Source organism: Miniopterus natalensis, chromosome 8 (genome assembly GCF_054644295.1).
Source record: "Miniopterus natalensis isolate mMinNat1 chromosome 8, mMinNat1.hap1, whole genome shotgun sequence".
NCBI classification, from domain to species: domain Eukaryota; kingdom Metazoa; phylum Chordata; class Mammalia; order Chiroptera; family Miniopteridae; genus Miniopterus; species Miniopterus natalensis.
The window spans coordinates 13,649,693-13,671,883 of record NC_142088.1 but is presented as its reverse complement, the minus strand read 5'-3'; the positions used below and the strand labels follow the sequence as shown (position 1 = coordinate 13,671,883).

Genomic DNA, 22,191 nt, shown 5'->3' with positions numbered 1-22,191 from the left:
CATGCAGGCTGTGGTGGTGGTCATGCTGGGTGGCCAGCAGCAGCAGCAGCAGTGTCCCTGGCATCTCCTTCAGGCAGTTGTGTAGCAGAGCCCTCTGGTGAGACACCTCCCATGCAGTTTCCCCTGGTACCTAGACCAAAGATTATCTCGGGTAAGTTCCAGAGAGGGCAGACTTCTAGCAAGTTCCACCAGCAGAGCACCACAGTGACTGCCCAGTCATCAATGAGCCAGGCCATATCCTTCCACAAGGTCTGGAAGGGAGCCGGGAGCTGGGGTGGGGGAGAGTAGGGTTTTTCATCTCAGTCCCAGTAGATCAGTAGCTGTTCCTCATAACTGCTATTTCCATGTTCTTTAAAGTTCTCTTTACTTCCTATTAGCCAATCTTTTGAATTAAGAGGGTTTATACAAATCCAACCTAATGAACAAAACAAACCACATGTCGATAATTACCATGAAGCTTTATTGATCCAAAAGTACTTGCCAGGTAAAATGAGTGACTGTATAACTCCAGTTGTCAGAATCGTAATGGTGCCACAATTTAGATTTATTGCCTATCATTACAATTAAATCTTTTGAGAGATCGTGATACCTCTATTATTAATTAGAAATCATATCACTTTTCAAACACCTTTCTTAGAATTAAAAAGTATACTCATAATTTCCATTCTTAAAATTTCTTTTAAAACTACACGCTAAAAGGTATTGGTTGGGACTTAAAAATGCATTTATTTCAGGAATAGCTTTTGCATAGACAAAATTGGAAACATTAAAAAAGCACAAAGTAATTTTTCCATACATATTATAAGCTCCTATGAAGTACAGAAGTACATTCTTCAGATGTTAAGGCATTTGGGGACAAAAGACACCTCCTTCTTTCCTTCATTTAGAGACTGGCTTTAAGCTTTAAAGCCTCCTTCATCTTTTTGACAGCAGAAAGGTCCCCTTTTCCCTCCGGCCAGTTGTCATGATCTGTTAAGTAAGTGGAAAACCTCATGTCACTTGCAAATCTATTAACCTTATAAGTCCTCCCAGTTTCCACCAAACCCTGTTGTTATTTTCCCTGGTTCACCCCTTTTCTCTGAAAGAAAAAAGAAATTATTAGGACAAATAGCACAGGTTTTGAGAAAATCCTGAGCCTGTTTTCTCATGTATCAAAGGGGATAACCACATTTATCTTTTAAAGTTGTGAGAAGTAAATGTGACACCCTATGTACAGCACTTGGCATACTGTAGACATTCAATAAATACTACTTCATTAATAATAATGATTTTAAAATAACATGCTTACTGTGTACCAGGCACATCTAGTTGCCTCCCCAGCATCCAGTCCCTCATCTCCTCCTTCCAATAGTCTGCTTGCACTTACAGTTCCATGGGGTTCTGGGGAAGTGACCTCACTTAAACCACTGACTGATGATTGACTGATCTAAGTCAATCAATGCACTCCATTCCCCTGACCGTGGTTATTGGTTGGGATGGTCATTTGCATAAACTGGTTCAAAGCAGAGTAGATCTCAGAATTTTGTTAGAAGTGTTGGAAAAAAGTCATTCCCCTCCCCTCTCTCTCTCTGTACAGATGAATGCGAACAAATAAGCATAGCTATAGGAGCGGCACACAGCCATCCTGCAACCAGGAGAGTTAGTCGTAGAAGCAAAAACAAAATTAAGAGGAAAAAATGTCCTTGGTGAGATCACTGAGCTGCTGAGTCAAGTCCCACCTGCCTTTCAGTTATTCAAGGCACCATATTTCTTTATGGTTCAAGCCAGTTTGAATTGCATCTGAAAGCATCCTAACTGATCCAGGGCTTTAAATGTGTATGATCTAATTTGATCTTCCCAGCAGCTTACAAAATCAATACTATAAGTGAACCCACTTGATAGAAAAGAAAATGGAGGCATACAGACATTAATTTTCCCAAGGTCATACAGCTAATGAGGCTATAGCTGGGTTTCCATCGCAGGCATTCACACTCCAGGGCTGGCAATCAAAGAAACACTACGAGGGAAGGCTGAATATTCCCATTCATAATTTTAGGGGAGTATACTCATAAAAAATAGATGTGGCTGCTTTCCTTAAAAATGTTTTAAAAAATGTTTTTGTATTGATAAAAACAGTGTAAGAATTACAAAAGAAAATAATTTCACTGGAGGCCTGGAGAAGCAGCCACCTGGAGTTTCTTTGTCTTTATAAAGGAAAAACAGTGCAACTCACCTTAACAAATACTACTCATTCAGCTCTACTGGTGAGGGAAGTAGAAAGATTCTCACCCACTCTTGCTACTTTAAATACTATCAGAAAACAACACTGCATAACCATGTAGGCATTTCTGTTTACAACTGAGATCCTTAAAATCAAAGTATCTTATGTCCATCACCATTGATGTTACCAGTAAAGAAATATATATGGGAGGGGAAAATAATAACCCTTTTTAAAAATATATATAAAGCTAAGTTCTTTAAATAAAGATATTTAGATATTACAGTTCCATACTAATCATTTATTAATGCAAAGGTCCTTAGCCTTGATTAGACTGTTAGCTCATGAAAGAGCAGGTTGAACCTGAGTCCCTGCTATGAAATTCAAAGACACATGCATTACATCAACCACACTTTAATTTGCTAATAGTCACTTAATCAGCTATCTTGAGCAACAATTTGAATACATCTGAATTTTATACATTTTTCTATATTTTGGGAGAGAAGAGGTTGAATGTGCCTTTGAATTTCCATATGTTTGCTTTGTCATTTGTAAAATTAGGGTATTGGACTGGTGTTTTTTAGGACCCTTTCAACCCCAAAGTTCTCTGGGCTAGCCACGAGATACACACACACACACACACACACACACACACACAATTTGTGTGTAATATTTACATTGAGTTGAGCCTTATAAAACTACTGTTTTGTACATCAAAAATGAATACAAAAAATTCATATGGTTTCATTCAATATATATCCCAAAGATAGTGTAAAATAGTATCATAACCCCTCTCCACCTAAGAGGTCTGATTGTTCTGCTCAGATATAGAAGCCACTTACCGGAAAACAAAGAGGAATTCAATCTAAAAAAATATGGCAACTACTTGCCTTTTTTTCTACACTCCTTATACATATATACTCATATTGAGAATATTTTTCAAGATTCAAATTCTACCAACTTACACACACACACAAAACCCTTTTTAAAAATATATATAAAGCTAAGTTCTTTAAATAAAGATATTTAGATATTTTTGTCACAAGGAACATTTCCTTTAAAAATAGTATCATGAATGTAAACATTTTACACACTTTGATGTGCTATAAGAGAAAACTCTTCTCTCTTAAGTAACTACTTAAGACATTTTGAAAATGTGAACGTGAAAAGGCATAAAGTTAGTGACTACTCACTGCTTGACTGCTCACCTGGTATGTCAAACATGTGATTATACAGAGACTGGCCCCCATCCACACACACTAACTGTCCAGTGATGAAGGAAGCTGCTGGGGAGAGCAGAAAGCACACCAAGGGGGAAATCTGGAAATAGAAACACACATATGCACACAGGAAAGACATGTCTCATTTTTGCCTGCTTACCACTCTTGACTAAACGTGAATTCTAAGGTTTACATGTACCATAATCTGACAGTACATAGACAACTGCCTTTTTTTATTTGAGCATCATGAAAATCAGGTAAAAGATTAGGGTGAACACAGCAAGATAGGACAGAGCATCTAACGGTGTCAAATAAGCTACACAACATGAGGAAGCCAAAGTAAACACAGGGCTTAATTTGGGCTCTTTTCCATTTCAAACAACTCAGTTCCTTCTACTCCTTGCATCACCTAACACAATCCTTCTTCTCATCGTCCCCATGTCCTTTTATATTTGTGTCCCTGAAAGTCAGTGTGCCTGTGAAACAATAACATGGCATGCTTGTCTGTTCAGTCCACGGTCCTGCAGGCCAAAAGCCCAGCAATCCGGTCTACAGGTGCCTTTTGCAGGAAGGACTTCAGAATCCCAGTGCACCCCCTGGAAATTCAGCTAGTTCACTGACGAGTTCAGCAACATCTACTCCCAAAACCAGACAGAGAGAAATTACTCCCCTGTATGTAAAGAAACTCTCATGTGAGGCTGTTGGCACAGGCTGGGTTCCTCAAACGGTGATCCTAAGTACCCGCGCTGGAATTCTTAGGGGTGCTTATTCAACTCCAGACTCCTAGACCCTAGGTGAGAGCTTCTGATATGTAAGCTTTGGGGTTGGGGCCCCAGAATCTACCACTTTTCAGGCTCCCAAGCAGGGCTGGGACTTGGGTGAGGCTAATGAGTTTGGGCGTAGCTCATTTTTGCAGCGGACCCTACACTTGCACAACCCTTAGAGTGAGTACGTTCTTAAATTTTGTGCCTGTGGCTAGCTTGTCTCCCTCTAGTTCTGATTCTGTACTTAGCATGGTTGCCATGTTTGTTTACCTGCTAGGCCTCCTGGAGACCCTGAGACCCTGGAGGGCAGGCATAGCTTGCTCTCCACCCTTGTGCTCCCAGCAGCTAGTATAGAAATGAACTGTTTGTAATGGAGGCCACTAGCCATAGGACACTACCTAAACACTTTTCATATGGCTAGTCTGAATTGAGATGTGCTGTAAGTGTAAAACACACCAGATTTTGAAGACTTGATATGAAAAGAAGACTGTAAAATACCTCATTAATAGTTTTTATGTAGATTATATGTTAAAATGATGTTTTAAATAGATTAAATAAAATATATTATTAAAACTAAGTTCACTTCCTTTTACTTTTCTTAATGTGGCTACTAGGAAGCTTAAAATTAAATATGTGACTATTATTATTATTTCTGTTTTTACATTTATTTTAGAATTAATCATTTACAAGATCCCACATTCTTGGGAGAGGGTAGAGAGATCTGACCCATGATAACAAGTTAACCACCAGATTCTATTTACCCTCTTTAATCATTCAATGACAACTCCCCTTGAGAATATGTTTTGATAGTCAACCAACCAATGAAAGCTCCTCAATTCTGAAAGTCAGCCAGTTAGGAAGACTCTCTCCACTAAGTTCCTTTCTAAATCCAGTCAAAAGATAACCCGCTCCCACAAATAACCATGACCTCTGGAAGACTCCAAATATCTGAAACTATATTTCCCCCCATAAAGAGTAGGAGACCCACAGTCAACTCTGCTCAGAGTGACTGTGCCACCTAATAAATGTGGCTTTTTACTGAATTTTGTTTCAAATATTGAGTGGTGAGTCCATCCTCTGACAGTGTTTTGCATAAAATAAGTACTTAATAAATATATACAGAATGAAGGAATCTTTATGCGTCTCTTCCCCCCAAATGACGGGATGTTGCATTGCCTAGCTCCTAATACAGTCTTCGCCTACAGAGTAGGCGCCATTCAATAATACCAAACCGAATGGAAGCTACCTGCTCGGTAAAAGACAGGTGTGGGGAGCCGTTGTGGCCCTAGGCACGGAGGAGCTGCCTGGGTGAGCTGCAGAAGTGTTCCCCTGCTCCCTGGGAGATGTGGGTGAGCTGCTGTGGCCCCAGGCACAGAGGAGCTGCCTGGGTGAGCTGCTGATGTGCTCCCCTGCTCCCAGGGAGATGTGGGTGAGCTGCTGTGGCCCCAGGCACAGTGCCTGGGTGAGCTGCAGATGTGCTCCCCTGCTCCCGGGGAGATGTGGGTGAGCTGCTGTGGCCCCAGGCACAGAGGAGCTGCCTGGGTGAGCTGCTGATGTGCTCCCCTGCTCCCAGGGAGATGTGGGTGAGCTGCTGTGGCCCCAGGCACAGTGCCTGGGTGAGCTGCGGATGTGCTCCCCTGCTCCCGGGGAGATGTGGGTGAGCTGCTGTGGCCCCAGGCACAGAGGAGCTGCCTGAGTGAGCTGCAGAGGTGCTCTCCTGCTCCCTGACCCAGTCCTTGAGGCACCAAAGCAATACTAAATTCTAGAAAGGCTAATTAGGAAGCTGGCCCCGGCCTGAAGGGTTAAAGGATAGTTAAGCCACATACCAAGCCAAGGACTCAATCCTCCCCAAAAGTTCCCATTAGAAGCCGAGATAAAGATACTTTCCAAGGCCTGAGCTCCTGCAGGAGGCAGGGTATTTACTCTGAAAAAGCATTCGTAGGGCCTTGGAGGAATTACTTTGTATCGGGCAAAGGGAAGAAATGCGGGGCGGGGTGCTATTCAGCACAATCAACAGTGCCTGTATATATTGAGTTGAGAAAATAAACTCCGGGCTGCGGCAGTTACGAGCTGCAGTCCTCCCGATCCCATCTTTTTTGTGTCTATCTTTTCTCCATCCTCACCCCTTCTTCAGGACCGTTCGACTCTGCTGGCGGGCTCCGGCAGACAGGTAACTATTCATGACGCCTGCTTTGCTTTTTACATGGAGCTCAACATGGAGGTAAACTGAACCAATAAAATTTTGATAATTATCAAATTAACTGGACATTATTATAATATCTTCAGATGAAGTCTTCTTAACTTTCATTTTAATGGAATCCATTTGATGGATGGACTTGAAGTACTAAGCCATTCACCATAGTTTTACCAATCAATAAACACTAATAGAGGTTAGCAATTTGCATGAACTTTACCTATGTGGGCAACACTTCTTTTAGCTCAGTTATCTATTTACATTCAGATCATATCATGAGGGTTTTAAATAAGCTTGGATTTGAATGTCAGTACCATGACGTCCGCATGGCCTTAGGCTAATTACCAAACCTCACTGGCCCTTAGTTACATAATTTGTAAAAATAAGTGTACAGGATCTCACAAGCCAATTGAAGGGTCTGCCATGTGCTGCATCCCCTTTTCAAGAGATACTGACAGATACCAGGAGAGGTCAAGGCAGTTCCTTTTGAAACTACAGCTACGTTTTGACCCTCCTGACTACCCCAAGGACCATTACTTAAAAGAAGGCAACTCAATGTTAAGCAGTTGGGCCAATGGCCTGATGTGAAAATTCTACCCCAAATGAGACACTGGTGATTAACTGGGGCAATCAGAATATCTTGGAAATATGACCTAGGGATGCTAGGACATAATCAGGCAAAAGCCAAAACTCTCTCCTTAGTCTGCATCTCAGGGCAGCTACCATCATCTCTGCTTCCCTTCACAAGCAAACCTTTTGAAGGCAATACCTACATTATTAGTTAAAGCATGAGCAGCAAAACCCTGGGTGTACCTAAGACCTTTACAGGGGATTCGCAAAGTCAAAACTTAGTTTCTAAGTAATACTAAGTCCTTATTTGCCTTTTTCACTTTGCTGACATTTGTACTGATGGTGCCAAAGCAATGACGGGAAAGACTTGCAGACTTGAGCCATGGCAGGAACACAAAACTGCCCAACAGTCATTATACCCTCACCAGCAAGTACTCATGGGGGAAGGGGAAAAGCCTGTTTCACATTAGATGTCCTTGGTGAAGCAGTGAAGTTATTAATTGTATTAATCTCGACCTCATCTTTTTAATATCCTGCATGATAAAATAGGAATTACACATTAAGCTCTTCTGCTGCATACAGAAGTATAATGGTTGCCCCAAGGAAAAGAATGTGTGGTTGAGTTGCAAATTGAACTAATCATGTTCTCCATGAAACACCATTTTTTACTCAAAAGAGCAAAGTACAGTTATTGATACTTGAATACTGGGCAGATATTACTCAAAAATGAACACAGCGGGGCTGTCACTTCAAAGGGAAACGACTGACAGTATTTGTTATCCATGATGAGATCTGAGCTTTCAGCTGAAAATCAGAATTTTGGAAAACCTACACTTGTCACCGTGAGCTTGACAATTTTCTGATACTTAAAGATTTTTCTGAAGAGATCAGTGGTGATGTTAACAAATGTGACCTTTTGATATTGTACATCAACACTTAGAACTGTATGTCAACATTTGGAAGATATGTATAACTCAGTGAACCAATATTTTCCAAAAGATCAATGCCAGATGTGACAAAATCATCTACGGGTCAAAGACCCAGACAAACTGTAAGAAAGACCAATGGATTTTAATGTAACACAGTACAGAAAGTTCACTGACATGGTTCCAGGTTCCACACTGCAGCTAATCTTTAAAAACGGCCACTTTTTGAAGAGTAAAGAAGAATATTCACAGTTATCTGAACAGGCTATTAAAATGCTCCTCTGTTTCCAACTGTACATGTGCATGAAGCCAGATTTTCTTCACATGCTTTAACCAAAACAACGTATTGCAACAGATTAGATGCAGAGGTGGATGTGACAGTCCAGCTACATTCTAGTAAGCCATACATTAAAGAGATTTGCAAAAATGTAAAACAAACGCCAAAAAAAATTTTTCTTTTGTTTTTGAAAATTAGCTCTTTTTCATTAAAAAGATTACTTATATTAACACTTTATGCCTTTATTACTATTAATTTAAAATAAATTGATAAATATTTCTTAAATTTCTCAATTTCGATTTCTGATACAGTAAAATAATAGATGTTATTCACATAAACAAAAGGAGTGTTTTGTCCAAAATAAAAATTTAATCCTATCATTCCTTTGATTAAAATCCTTTAAAAACCCCCTCTTAGTTTTCAGAATAAACATCCAAATACCTTGCTTAAAATAGTTCATTAAGTTGATTTAACAGTATCTTCTAAAATTTAATATACAGATCTCTTTTAGTATAAGAATTCCACTCCTACAATGTCATCCCCTCACACAAGAGTGCTTGACTACATTCAAGGATGTTCACAGCAGAATCACTGCAATTTCAAAAATATAAATAAAATCTAAATGTGCAACAACTGGGTCTAATTACATATATTATGGCATATTCATAGCAAGTTGTAGAAAAGAACATAGCGTAGGATCTTATATTTTTAAAAAATAAGTCAATAAATAGATATTTTTGTGTATGTACAGTAAATTTCTTGAAAGATATACATCAAACTGATAATGAAAGGTAGTTCTAGGAATTAGAACATATTTTCTTCAGGAGTTTTATGGTTTTGCTTTCATATTTAGCACTTCAATATATCTGAAAATTATTTTGTATGTATTTGATTTGAAAGAGAGGGTCTAATTTCTTTCTTTTTTTTTTTAATCCTCACTTGAGGATATTTTTCCATTGCTTTTCAGAGAGAATGGAAAGGAGGGAGAGAGAGAGAGAAACATCGACGTGAGAGAGACACATCAATTGGTTGCCTCCAGCACTTGCCCCAGCAGGACGAGCCTGCAACCAAGGTGTGTGCTCTTGGCCGGGATCAAACCCAGGACCCTTCAGTCTGTGGGCCGATGCTCTAACCACTGAGCAAAACTGGCTAGGGCGGTCTAATTTATTTCTAAATGAAGAGTGCAATGCTGCAAGACTTTTACTGAATTGTCCATTCTTTCCCTATAGATTTGAAATGCTACTTTTATCCTATAAACTCCCATATATACATGATACTGACACAAGAGTCTATTTTATTCCACTAATTTTAATCTATTCCAGTACCAGCACCAGATGTTGTAAATAAGTACAGCATTAGAGTATGTTTTGATATCAGGAAGATCAAATCCCCCCATTATTCTTTTTCAACAAATTTATGGCTGTTTTTGCATAAATATTTTTCTAGACAAACTTCAAAATCAGTGTGTTAAATTCCAAAAATATATTAAATTTATACATTAGTTTAGAAAAACTTGATTTTAATAAAACTGACTTTTTCCATTGAGGAAAATAACATCTCTCTCTATTCTGGTCTTTTTTTTCCTGGTTTTTGGTAATAAAATATTTTTCATTCAAAGCTAAGTTGACTGCAGGTAGTTTAGTTTTTATTATTATTGTGGAAATGATATCCTTTTATTTTCCATTACATTTTAAGACTGATATAACTAGCATTTAAGAAAGCTACTGATTTTTTCATATTTAAACCTGGCCACTCTACAGAAGTTGTGTATGGAATGTCATTTAGTCATAATCATCTGACTTGCTCAAGGTCCTGTATGCCAATAAATGTCACGTAATAAAATTACGTAGCTGAAAAGTGCAATAAAGCAATGAAAACGAGCTCTTCTAAATTCACACTGCACTTACTCCTGAATAAAGACTGCTGTGAGTATTCAAAGAACAGCCAGGATATTCCCCCAGAGCCAGGAAGCCCAGGGAAACGGTTTGGTGGGAGTGCGAGTTATCTCTATCAGCCAACCACACTACATAAAAAGAACATGAAAATGTTACTAAATTCCAAAGTATGAAATAAAGCAATTCTAATCAATGTTGGAAATATACATTACCTCCTCAGGAACTCCAAGTCTTTTAGCTGGGATTCCCTGAAAGCACCTTCCAAGAAAGTCTTCTATAAAACGACCATAGTTATCAAAAGCAGTCTGGGAATAAATGATTCCCTATGTTTAGATATAAAACAAGAATACAATAAAGTACGTAAGACTACATTTTAATTGTAAAGACATCAAGGCAGTCTATCAACCAATACCAAAAATTAAGTGGTTTAAGTTTAATAAAAAAGTTAACATTTCTAATATTAAATTTCCTCAATACTGTAAAAAATACACTCAACCACTACTACAAATGGATCATCTGAATGCTCATTTTATGACCTCCCCTTCCTTAACAACCAGTCAAGCCCTGGGTTTTGTTTATAAAACACTTGGTTTCCGAAAGCATAATTATATGAGTAGATTAGTGAGGCTTGAGACAGGGGAGTCTATTTTATCTTCCACTGGGCTTCTCTGTTGTACAACACAAGGCTGGGCCATGGTTATGTGAGACTTAGAAAATGCAATATTTTCATAGCTTTTCACCTAAAGCAAAATTACAAAGCATTTGAATCCAATATAAATAAACTAAAATTTTAATTTTTTAAGAATTCTTTTATGTGGCTTTCATGGGTTTATAAAGTCAAGAAAATTACTTAAAAACTGTATAACAGGATAAAGCTATTTGTTACTGGCTCAAAACTACAACAGAGGCTGTGGGGAGGAGGAGAGGAAACAGGAGGTATAAAAGGTGGAATTTCATGGTATTACTCCAAGTGATACTGGGGTGATATCCTGGTTTCCAATCAAACAATTTGTAACCTTTTGTTTAAAGAAGATGACATCTTCTAGAACTATTAAGGTTTAGACATTAAACCTAAAAACATCTCAGGGGAGAAACGTGATTTCAGTAATGTTTCCCACATCCCACTAAAGATTTTCAAGAAATGCACTTTTAGAGGCCAGTATTCCAAGGTATCAGCATTAAGAATGGAACTATATTTAATTTATCCTATAAATATTTGCAAGCAATATGAGTAAGGTAATGTCAGATATGAAGGACTGAAGGGAAATGAAGTTTCTGGCTAGGAGCCTGCAATTTGTTAAATAAGAGATTTTCTACTAACATCAACAAGTCAGTTCATGCTTAGTTCTCACTAGGAAGCATGGATAACAATATCTATAAATAGCATTTAGAGAGTTATAGATAATATCCACAGATATTACAGAGTTTCAGATTGAGGGATGATTCCTATATTTTAGCAATGGCCAGGAAACATCACAGAGAAGTGGATTTGAGCTGAGTTTTGCAGGATGAGTGAAATGTTTCATTTAATGTCTCGGTACATGGCCAATATGTAATACTCAAGGAAGCTTAAGCTATATCTTACCTCACACAAAAAGGATAGTTTCTGAAGTTGAACAGACTGTGATTTTTTTTCCCCCATCACTTACATTAGGTTTCAGAGAAATTTTCTCGTAACTTCTAGTTGATCTTTAACTGGGAGTTTCTTCCTAACACTTGGACTTTAAGTTTCTCTCTCTCCTAGTAAAGGATTGATGATAAACCAAGAAATAAAATAATCCAAAAAATTCATTCCTTAACACAGATTTTTCAGCCTTCACTGTGCATTTGAATTTCCTGGGTGCCTTTTAAAAATACTGATGTCTAGATTCCATAGTTTGGATCCAAGCTTATACATCACTATTTTTTAAACATTTCACAGATAATTCTAATATACAGCTAGGATTGAGAATCATTGGCTCAATCTAACCTTAATAATCAAATAAAAAAATACTTGTAAATCAAAGAATACCTCTCATCTATTTTCAAAGCCTAGCATACACGCATAGTATACTCGCATAGTGACAAAAACCTCTATCAAAAGCATAAATGGAATCAGAAGAGCACTCATTAACATACAGGGGCAACACAGTTGATCCTGACTCCACTGCTGGCCCATTCCAATGCCAAGGTTTTGGTGAGGTTGTTAATAGCTTCTCTGGCAGCTGCACTATGCCTTTAAAAGACAAAAAATATAAACATTATAACTAGCTTTTGTTGAATATTTCTCTCATTAACTAAACTGACAGATGTGTCAATGACCTGTCAGAGCCCCACCAGAACACTGTTGTCATGAAGCTCTGTCTGAACAATGGGAAAGAACTGGGTGCTCCCATATTAAAGCCAAACCACAGCTATTTGATAGTCAAACAAATCTCATATTCTGTAGGCTCACATAAGATTCCCCCAATTCACATGAACCTAAGAGGAATATTATGAAGAATTTTTTTATTATGGCGGAAAACAAATTGGTAATTTGAGGGTTACAAGTGTGGTTGTTACAAGTCTTTTTGGTGTGTGTACAGTAAATGTTTACTGATTACTATTTCAGTGATATTTTTTGTTTTACTTTGGCTATTTCTGAACCTTTGACACATAGGAAAAAAATATATAAAAATGCTTACGCAAATCCTGGATATCCATTTTTAGTAAGCATAACGATATTGACAATAGATCCTCCATGCTCTCTCATCCAAGAGTTGTAAACTGAAGGAAACAGACAGATGACAATCATATTACAGTGTCCTGAGCATTCTGTGTTCTCCTGCTCCAGCATGCTGCTTTTGTGATACATTTTAAACTTATATTTACTTTTTTTTTTTTTTAATAAAAAGCCTGGCTAAGGTACAATTCACACATCATAAAATGTATCTACTTTATGTGTGCAATGTAATAACTGAAAAAATAGAGAGAGAGAACATCATGAGAGATAAAGATGGGGGCACACTGAGTGGAAGCTACACTGACACTCTCCTGGGACCAAACTGGAATTACAACTAAAATATAGAAAAACCATCCTGAATAATCAACTGCAACTGAAGACGAGCTGGAGAGCATCCCCATAACCAAGGAGGAAAAGTGGAGACCTCACAGGGACTGGTAGGAAGTGCGGAGGAGCATGCGAGAGGGCTCCTTCCACAGGCAGCAGCAGAAGGTCCAGAGGGATATCTAAGGTGTGGGGGGTTCCCGCTGAGGACTCTGGGGCCTAAACCCCAGGCTGGGCTCCCCAGCCTAGAGCACCAGAACTGAGAAAGGTGCCCACATAACATCTGGCTGTGAAAAGCAGCCGGGTTTCTGCCTTCCAGAGAGAGATGGCTGGAACTGCAGGCACCATCTTAGAGAGCCAACGCACAAAGTTTTGTGTACAGCCACTCACCTTGAGCTCCAGTAGAGGGAGGGCAGAGTACACTGGGCACCCCATTGGATTCCTGTACTTAGTCATTCCCCCATACTGCAGAGGACATCTTATGCTGGCAGATATTTACCTCCAAGCAGCTTTTGCCCGAGGGGAAAACAATTGCCCCACCCTGCTGGAAAACCTCTCACCCTACCCTAAGGAGCTTCTACAGCCCGAGGCTCATTAAGAGAATCAGATTAATCAGCCTGCAGGCTGAACTCAGAGTACTTTGAGTCTTTGCCTGATCTGCTTCTGGACCTGGGCCTTGGAAAAGCAGACTTGTGTGTGCATTTTGGTCCTGTCCAACTGCACCCAGACCCAGCAGAGGAGGCCTCAAGCTGAGGGTTGTTGATAGCTCCAAACTGGGTACTCAGGGCAAGTCACAAATGCGTCTGACATTGGCCTGTACCAGAGACCCTCCAAAAAGACTGAGAGTCCTAGCACATCTACCTAATACATAGAAACAAACTCAATCAGGCAGTCAAAATGGGCAGACAAAAAAACAAGCCCCAAGTGAAAGAACAAGAGAAGTCTCCAAGAAAAAGAGCTAAATGAAATGGAGATAAGCAATCTATCAGATATAGAGTTCAGAATATTGATTGTAAGGGTGAAAAAAGATATGGAAACTATGAAGGAAATTAAGAATGACATAGCAGAAATAAAGAATATATTGGGCCCAGCTGGGAGTGGCTCAGTGGTTGAGCATCGACCTGGGATCCAGGAGATCGGGGTTTGATTCCCGGCCAGGGCACATGCCCAGGTTGTGGGCTGCAGCCAATCAATGACTCTGTTATCATTGATGTTACTATCTCTCTCCCTCTCTCTTCCTCTCTCTGAAAGCAATAAAGATATATATATATATAAAAAGAATACATTGGAAGGAATAAACAGCAGAGTAGAGGAAGCTGAGGATCAGATCAGTGAATTAGAAGACAAGGTAGAAAAATATCACTCAATCAGAGATCCAAAAAGAAAAAAACAGGAGGACAGTCTAAGGGAGCTGTGGGACAACATGAAATGTAACAATATTCGCCTTATAGGAATACCAGAAGAGGTCGAAAGTAAGCAAGGGTTAAAGAACCTGTTTGAAGAAATAATGGCAGAAAACTTCTCTAACCTGGTGAAGAAAAAAGACACACAAGTTGAGGAGGCACAGAGAGTCTCAAGCAAGAAGAATCCAAAGAGGCCCACGCCCAGACACATCATAATTAAAATGCCAATAATTCAAGACAAAGAGAGAATTTTAAAGGAAGCTAGAGAAAAGCAACCTGTTACCTACAAAGGAGCTCCCATAAGGCTGTCAGCTGACTTCTCATCAGAAACTCTACAGGCCAGAAGGGAATGGCATGAAGCATTCAAGATAATACAAAACAAGGATCTGAAACCAAGACTACTCTATCCAGCAAGATTATCACTCAAGATAGATGGTAAAATAAAGAGCTTCCCAGACAAAAAAAGGCTAAAGGAGTTTATCACCACCAAACCAGCATTGCAGGAAGTGTGAAAGGAACTGCTGTAATTAGAAGCAGAAATAGAGAGAGAAAAAACCATAGGCATAAAGAATTATTATGGCACCCATCTGGTGTGGCTCAGCGGTTGAGCATCGACCTGTGATCCAGGAGATCGAGGTTGAATTCCCTGTCAGGGCACATGCCCAGGTTGCGAGCTCGATCAATGACTCTCTCATCATTGATGTTTCTATCTCTCGCTCTCCCTCTCCTTTCCTCTCTCTGAAATCAATAAAGATATATTAAAAAAAAACAACTTTTTAGTTTTGTGTAATCCCATTTGTTTATTTTTTCTTTGTTTCTTTTGCCTTAGGAGATATATCAGAAAAAAATATGACTAAGAGCATTATCAGAGATTTTACTGCCTATGTTTTCTTCTAGGAGTTTTGTGGTTTTGAGCCTTACATTTAAGTCTTTAATCCATTTTGAGAGTATTCTTCAATATGTAAAAAGTTGGTCTAGTTTCATTTTCTTTTTTTTTTTTGCATATATCTGTCCAATTTTCCCAACACCATTTATTGTATAGACTGTCTTTACCCCACTGTATGTTTTTGCCTCCTTTGATATATATTAATTGACCATTTAGGTGTGAGTTTATTTCTGGGCTCTCTATTCTGTTCCATCAATCTATGTTTCTTTTCTATACCAGTGCCATGCTGTTTTGATTACTATAGAGTTATAGTATAGTTTGATATCAGGTAGCATAAAACCTCCAACTTTGTTCTCTTTTCTCAAGATTGTTGAGGCTATTCAGGGTCTTTTGTGGTCCCATATAAATTTTAGATTATTTGTTCGAGTCCTGTGAAATATGCCACTGGTATTTTGATAGGAATCACATTAAGTCTATAGATTTCTTTGGGTAGTATGGACATTTTAATGACTGAAATTTAACCTGTAATCCAAAGGCTATGCCATGCTAATTAGTTGTTAGAATGTGGACTCTGTCTGGTATTCTCCCTAAGGACCTTACTGAATTAACAGGTCCTTATAATAGACTTATTTATTAAAAACAAAGTAAATGTGAGAGTTTTCTTTAATTTTATAAACAACTATGTAGCTATATCTTTGTACAGATCCTTAATAATTTTCTCATGATAAATTTCTAAAAATAAAATTATAAGTTCAAAAGATATCCATATTTTATAAATATTGCCAAATTACTATCCAGAAATGTAGCAACTTACAATCCTGTTCTGTATGTGAGTAAATCAAGCAGTAAATGTTGACAACATGAAGCTTTCTGAGCCCCTAACGATTTCTCTTTCAGAATTCTCTATGATCTTTAAACAAAGACACCTTGAATTTGGGGGTTATTGACAATACTCGCCTGCTTTGCACATGTAGAAGGTGCCCGATAGGTTGGTTTCAATCACAGCATTCCATCCCTTTGAACTGATGTTTGCAGCAGCAGATATGAACTGGCCTCCTCCATTGTTTACCAAGAAATCAATTTTACCATAACAATCTAAGGTGGATTTGACCAAATTATTTACCTAAAGAAAAACGTTAAAAGTAAATTGGTTAATAACCTAGTTTTCTACTTGGACTGATGGTTTGCTCTAGGAGAGCTTACAGTCTCTCACCATGAACTGTAACTTCGAACAGCACAATAGCCACAGGTCATAAAGCTAAATGTATAATTTTGCTTCCCTTCCTCTCTTTCTCCTGAGGCAACTTACTCAATAAATCATTAGCAGAAGAATCTCCTTCACAGGTTCTGCTTCTCTTGAACCCCATCTAAGACAGGTAACATAGGAAAACCTGAAGCATAGTCAAGTTGAGGAACCACTACTATATTAAAAATGAATAAATGATATGGATATATTTCCATTACCTCCTCTTCTTTACGGATGTTGCATTTTATGGGAGTGACTTGAGACTGGTGGGTGAGAGGTAGGGTGTTCTTCAGTTCATCTGCAGTAGATTCTAGTATATCAAACTTACGGGATGCAATGACCACATTACAGCCTGAGGAAAAACAGCCAAAGAACAAGTTGCCCAAATCCCACAAATAATGTTTAGCAAATATTTCATGTGTTCCTGTAAAAATTATGCATTAGGACTTCTGCTTCTGGTCAAGGTGGAGTAACAGAAGCTGAGTTTACTCTCCAGCCCCAAACCACTAAAAATCTGGACAAACTATATAAAACAATGGTTTTCAGGCACTGGACATGAGGTAGCACTGGCTAGTGATCTCAGAGAGTAGAAACAAGCAATGTGAGCTCTATGATTATTCTAGCTTGCTGGCCAGCGAGAGCTTGGCTGCAGAAATGAGGAGGAGCCCATTCAGAGCCCAGCAAACTCGTGGGTGGAAGAGATGAAGCTAGAAGTTTGGGGAGGCCCAGATGAATAGATTACACGGGGCAGAGACAGAAAAGAGCTGGGAAGGAACTTCAGAGATCTGTAGAGAGTTCCCTCAAATCTTCAGCTGCACACTGATCAGGACCTGTGAGTAAGGAAACTCTCTGAGAATGGGCAACAAATTACCCCAAATGAGCAGAAGGAACATACCCTGGCACTCATACAGCACTGGAAATAGTGTTCCCACCAGAAAAAGCCTTTCACAGAGCATTGGGGTAGAGAACTCAGAAGGATATGACCTCAGTCATGAAGCAAAATTAGCCCTAGACCGAAGGTTAGTCGGGCGAAAGTTTAACATTAAGCAAGCCTCTTTTAAAGTATCAAACTGTCTTCAAGTAACTTAAACTGCACCACAGAACAAAGCTCAAGAATATTTATAAGAATATAAAAAGAACAAGTATCCAACAAGGTAAAATTCAAGACGTCTGGCATGCAACAGAAAACTGCCAGGCATGCAAAGGAACAGGAAAACACAAGCCATCAGGAGGAGAAAAGTCAATGAATAAAAATATACCCAGAAAGGACAGCGATGATATAATTAAATAAGCCACTGATAAAGAAAAAAATTTTAAAAGCCAGAGAAACAAGAACACATAAGTACAAAACAAGAGACAAAAAAGACAGAAGACTTCTTTTCAGAAAGAATGCAAGCCAGAAGAGAGTGAAATTCAGGTTCGTGTGCCCTACGCGCTAGCAGGCCAAAGCACTGAGACAGCGGTGCTTGGAGATACAGAAAGGTTTATTTGATTTGGCCAAAGTGAGAGGACAGAAGAGTAAGATCTCTCTACAAGCAAAAGTAGGGAGTTTTTACACGGCTAGGAAGGGAAGGGGAGTTTCAAGGAACTGAGAGAGAAATCCAAGTTTTTTTAAACACAGATAACACTTTTTCACATTAGACTCCTTATGGCCCTGGAATTATCTTCTCCTGCTTGACAAAGAAACGGTACATTAGCAACACAAAGTTATATTGTGAGAACAAGAGGGGCTGGATTGAAAAACCAAGATTCTGTAAAATATCTCATAATTGTGCACCAGAGACCTTATCTTTAAAGCAAAAAGTAGAAACTAGATACCTTGTGACTATAGCCATTATTTATGCCATCATTGTTTTGTCCTTAACTAGCTATATTTTTCTATTATCTCAAGCAAAGTGTCTTTTATTTTCCTTTATTTTTTAAATATGTCTTTATTGATTTCAGAGAGAGGAAAGGAGGGGGAGAGAGAGAGACAGAAACATCAGTGATGAGAATCACTGATTGACTGCCTCCTGCACGCCTCATACTGGGAATTGAGCCCACAACTTGGGCGTGTGCCCTGACCAGGAATCAAAGTAGGATCTCCTGGGCCCTAGGTCATTGCTCAACTCCTGAGCTACGCCAACCAGGAAGCAAAGTGTCTTTTAAACATTTCTCCCAGAATCTGCTTTACAGGCAGTCCTTCAGAACATGACAAACATACTTTCTTAATCTTTGACTATAAGCTACGTGACAACCAAAACAAAACATTTTGTTAAAGCCTATACCTATATCCTAATTAAGAATTAAATTATTTAATTCTAGCTGCAAAAAATACCAGGGGCATTAAACTCGTAAGGTGCTCAAATACAAAAGTACTTCTGGGCCAGGAGTGGGGGGTAAGGGAGGATTATGCACCTGGAAATAATTGACCCAGTGAAAACAGCTTTCAAAAACAATGCCAAAATAAAGACTTGCTCACATAAATACTAGCTAGAAGACCTCCTTAAAGCAGACCTGCACTACAAAAAAGATTAGAGGAAGCCCTTCAATCCAGAAAGACAGTAATACCAGGTAGAAATCTAAGTCTACAGAATAGAACCAGAAATGGCAATTATGGTAGCAAATACTTTTCTTCTTTCTAGTCAAATCTCTTTAAAAAGTGGTGATTGTTTAAAGTAAAAATGATAACAATGTATTGTGGGATTTATAATATACGTAAAAATAAAATACATGAAAAACAGCAGCATGACGGCGAGGAAGGGTGAAATATACTAAAGAATCCTGAACCTTCCTTCTTTTCATATACAGATATAGGAAGCAGAAATACTTGCCAGAGTAAGTGAAGCAGAGAAAAAGGGGAGTATCACCGCTTCTGGGAAGTCAAGAGATAAATGACAGATTTAAATTCAACTACACTGATCATCACGACTATACTGATAACCCTTCTCCCTCTCAACAAGCCAAGGCTGGCAGTTCCTTCTACATGCTCCTATATCCCTGTCATCCCTCTAATAGAGCATTAAAGCCCATACTGTAATTATCTGTTTACTTAAGAGTAACATACGGAATTAATGAAGTTTATAAAGGCAAAAAATAAAATGGCTCTCCATTTGGCCAGAACTATTTCAGTTCTATAAGATAGGATAGCTTCTGCATATTAAAATATGGCACTTTTAAAAAACTATGTATCAAATTGAGGTTATAATTTAATAATCTCCAAATGGAGACACCTTTGCAAATTCTGACTGGTAATAGGAGAGCTTTACAAAGCAAATATTGAAGAGATTCATCACAAGTTCCTTGATCATGGTGTATGGTCCTTTGAATGCATTGTCGAGTTTGCTAGGTTAATATTTTGTTGAAGATTTTTGCATCTATGTTCATCAGGGATATTGGCCTACAGTTTTGGAAATGTTCCTGACTTCAATTTTTTGGAAGAGTTTGAAAAGAATTGTTTGGTATAATTCGCCAGCGGAGTAATCTGATCCTGAACTTTGTTGGGAGATTTTTGTTTATGATTAAATCTCATTAGTAGTAATTGGTCTATTCAGATTTTATATTTCATCATAATTCAGTCTTGGTAGGCTGTATGGTTCTAGAAATTTACCTGTTTGTCAAATTAGTGCATAAATGTTCATAGTAGTTTCTTATGGTCCTTAGAATTTGTGTGGTTTCAGTGGTAATGTCTCCAATTCATTTCTAATTTTACTTATTTGAATCCTCTTTTTTCTTTTTTTTTTGGTAAGTCTAGCTAAAAGTTTGTCTATTTTGTTTATCTTTTTTAAAAAAACCCAAAACACCCAGCATTTAGTTTCATTGATGTTTTCCACTCTATTTTTAGTCTCTATTTCATTTATTCCTGCTCTGACCTTTGTTATTTCCTTCCTTCGACTAATTTTGGGCTTAGGTCTCCTTTTTCTAGTTCGAGTTTTGAATTTGGGTTGTTTGAAATCTTTCTTTTTTCTTAATGTAGGTGTTTATTCTATAAACTTCCCTCTTAGAGCTGCTTTTACTACATCCATAAGTTTTGGTTAGCTGCACTTTCATTTGACTCAAAATACATTTGATCTCTCTTTTGATTCCCTTTTTTTCTTCATGTAAATGTTTTTCTTTATGTGCCTTTAAAATTTCCTTACATTTTGTGTGTGTGTATGTGTGTTTATTTTGTTAGTCCTCATCTGAGGATATTTCTTCTCACTGGTTTTTAGAGAGAGTGAGAGGGTGAGAGAGAGAGAAGTCGATGATTGAGAGACACAGCGATTGGTTGCCTCCCACATGTGCCCAGGGATCCAGCCTTTAACTCAGGTACCTGCTCTTGACAGGGAATCAAGCCCAGGACCCTGCAGTGCGCAGGCCGATGCTCTGAGCCCTGAGCCACACTGGCCAGGGCACCTTACACTGTTTTTCTAATTCAGTGACAATTTACATTTTCATGTGGGTAAATGTATCAGGGTTCTCCATGGTTTCCTTCCTTGCTCCTGTTCTTACAAAGTCCTCCCTTCACTCCCTACAGTAAAGGTCATTTATGCACGATCACAGGATGGGGGGCCTCTCAGCACGTGACCGCCTTTCCCAGCTAACCGAAGCCTCCCGTTTCCTAATCGCTCATTAGGCATCTGCAGAAAATCACTCCCTTTCCACGGTCAATTCCCTCGCATGTCTGCGCAGTTGTTCCTCACCGGGGGCACCGCGCGGCTCTGATCCCGCCCACATCTATGCCCCTTTGCTTTGCAACTCCACACTTGCCCAACCCCGCCTAGTGCCCCCTGGCTCCGACCCCAGCTTATGCCAGCCGGGCTTTCTGTGGACCCCCCGCTCTGGGTCCCCTGGCCCGGGGCCGTGCTCACGCACCCAACAGCAAGAGCTCGGTCGCGATGGCTTTTCCGATGCCCGTGCCCCCGCCGGTGACGACAGCTACTCGGTTCTGCAGCAAGCCGGCCGCCAGGCAGCTACTGCGAACGGCGGGGCCACTCATCTCCGCTGGACGCGCAGGCGCTCGGAGCCGGCCGACTGCGCCCACGAGGCCCCGCGACCTCGGACGCCAGCGAGCCCCAGAGCCCACGTGACCGCCAGAGCCCACGTGACCGCCAGAGCCCACGTGACCGCCAGAGCCCCGCCCCGCGCGCCCCGCGGCGGCTGCGGCTCTCCGAGGGAAGGACCGCCCCCGGCGGCGGCTTCCCGACCGCGGCATCCCCGCCGGTCGCCGTCCCTCGCACGTGCAGGTGAGACCCCGCGTTCGTTTTTGTTTGCTTGTTCATTTCGATGCCAGGGAGGGTGCTGGGGGTGGGTGGCAGAAGGGAAGCAGACAAAAGGCGGGAGCGTGCTGTATTTTGAAAAATTCCATCCTCAATGCTATAGCTCACAGTTAATTAAAATTAAATCTCCAGGGCATCTGGGCACTGAGAGGCTGCAGCTTGGCCCCGCAGCTGTGTGCGGCTGGCTGGGAAGAGAGGGGGCTGGCACTGATGCGGGAAAGAAATCCGCTTGCAGATCCTTTCATCCTCTGGAAGGGACCCTGGGGAGGGGTAGTGGCGGGGGGGCGGGGTACCATTGCAGTTACCCACAGACGCAAGACAAATGATTTACAAAATAAACTCGAGCCCATC

General features: G+C 39.8%; 1 protein-coding gene across 1 annotated transcript; it reads right to left on the bottom strand.

Annotated features, from left to right (window-relative positions):
• Window positions 1-439: 439 nt before the first annotated feature.
• Window positions 440-21,588, bottom strand: PECR (peroxisomal trans-2-enoyl-CoA reductase). The gene is made up of 8 exons (XM_016196759.2): window positions 21,437-21,588; window positions 16,822-16,955; window positions 16,315-16,480; window positions 12,707-12,788; window positions 12,162-12,258; window positions 10,256-10,366; window positions 3,406-3,517; window positions 440-969 (listed from the first exon to the last, which is right to left on the bottom strand). The coding sequence occupies exons 1-8, from the start codon at window positions 21,558-21,560 to the stop codon at window positions 884-886; spliced, it is 912 nt and encodes a 303-aa protein (XP_016052245.2). The 5' UTR covers window positions 21,561-21,588; the 3' UTR covers window positions 440-883.
• Between the last annotated feature and the right edge of the window lie 603 nt (window positions 21,589-22,191).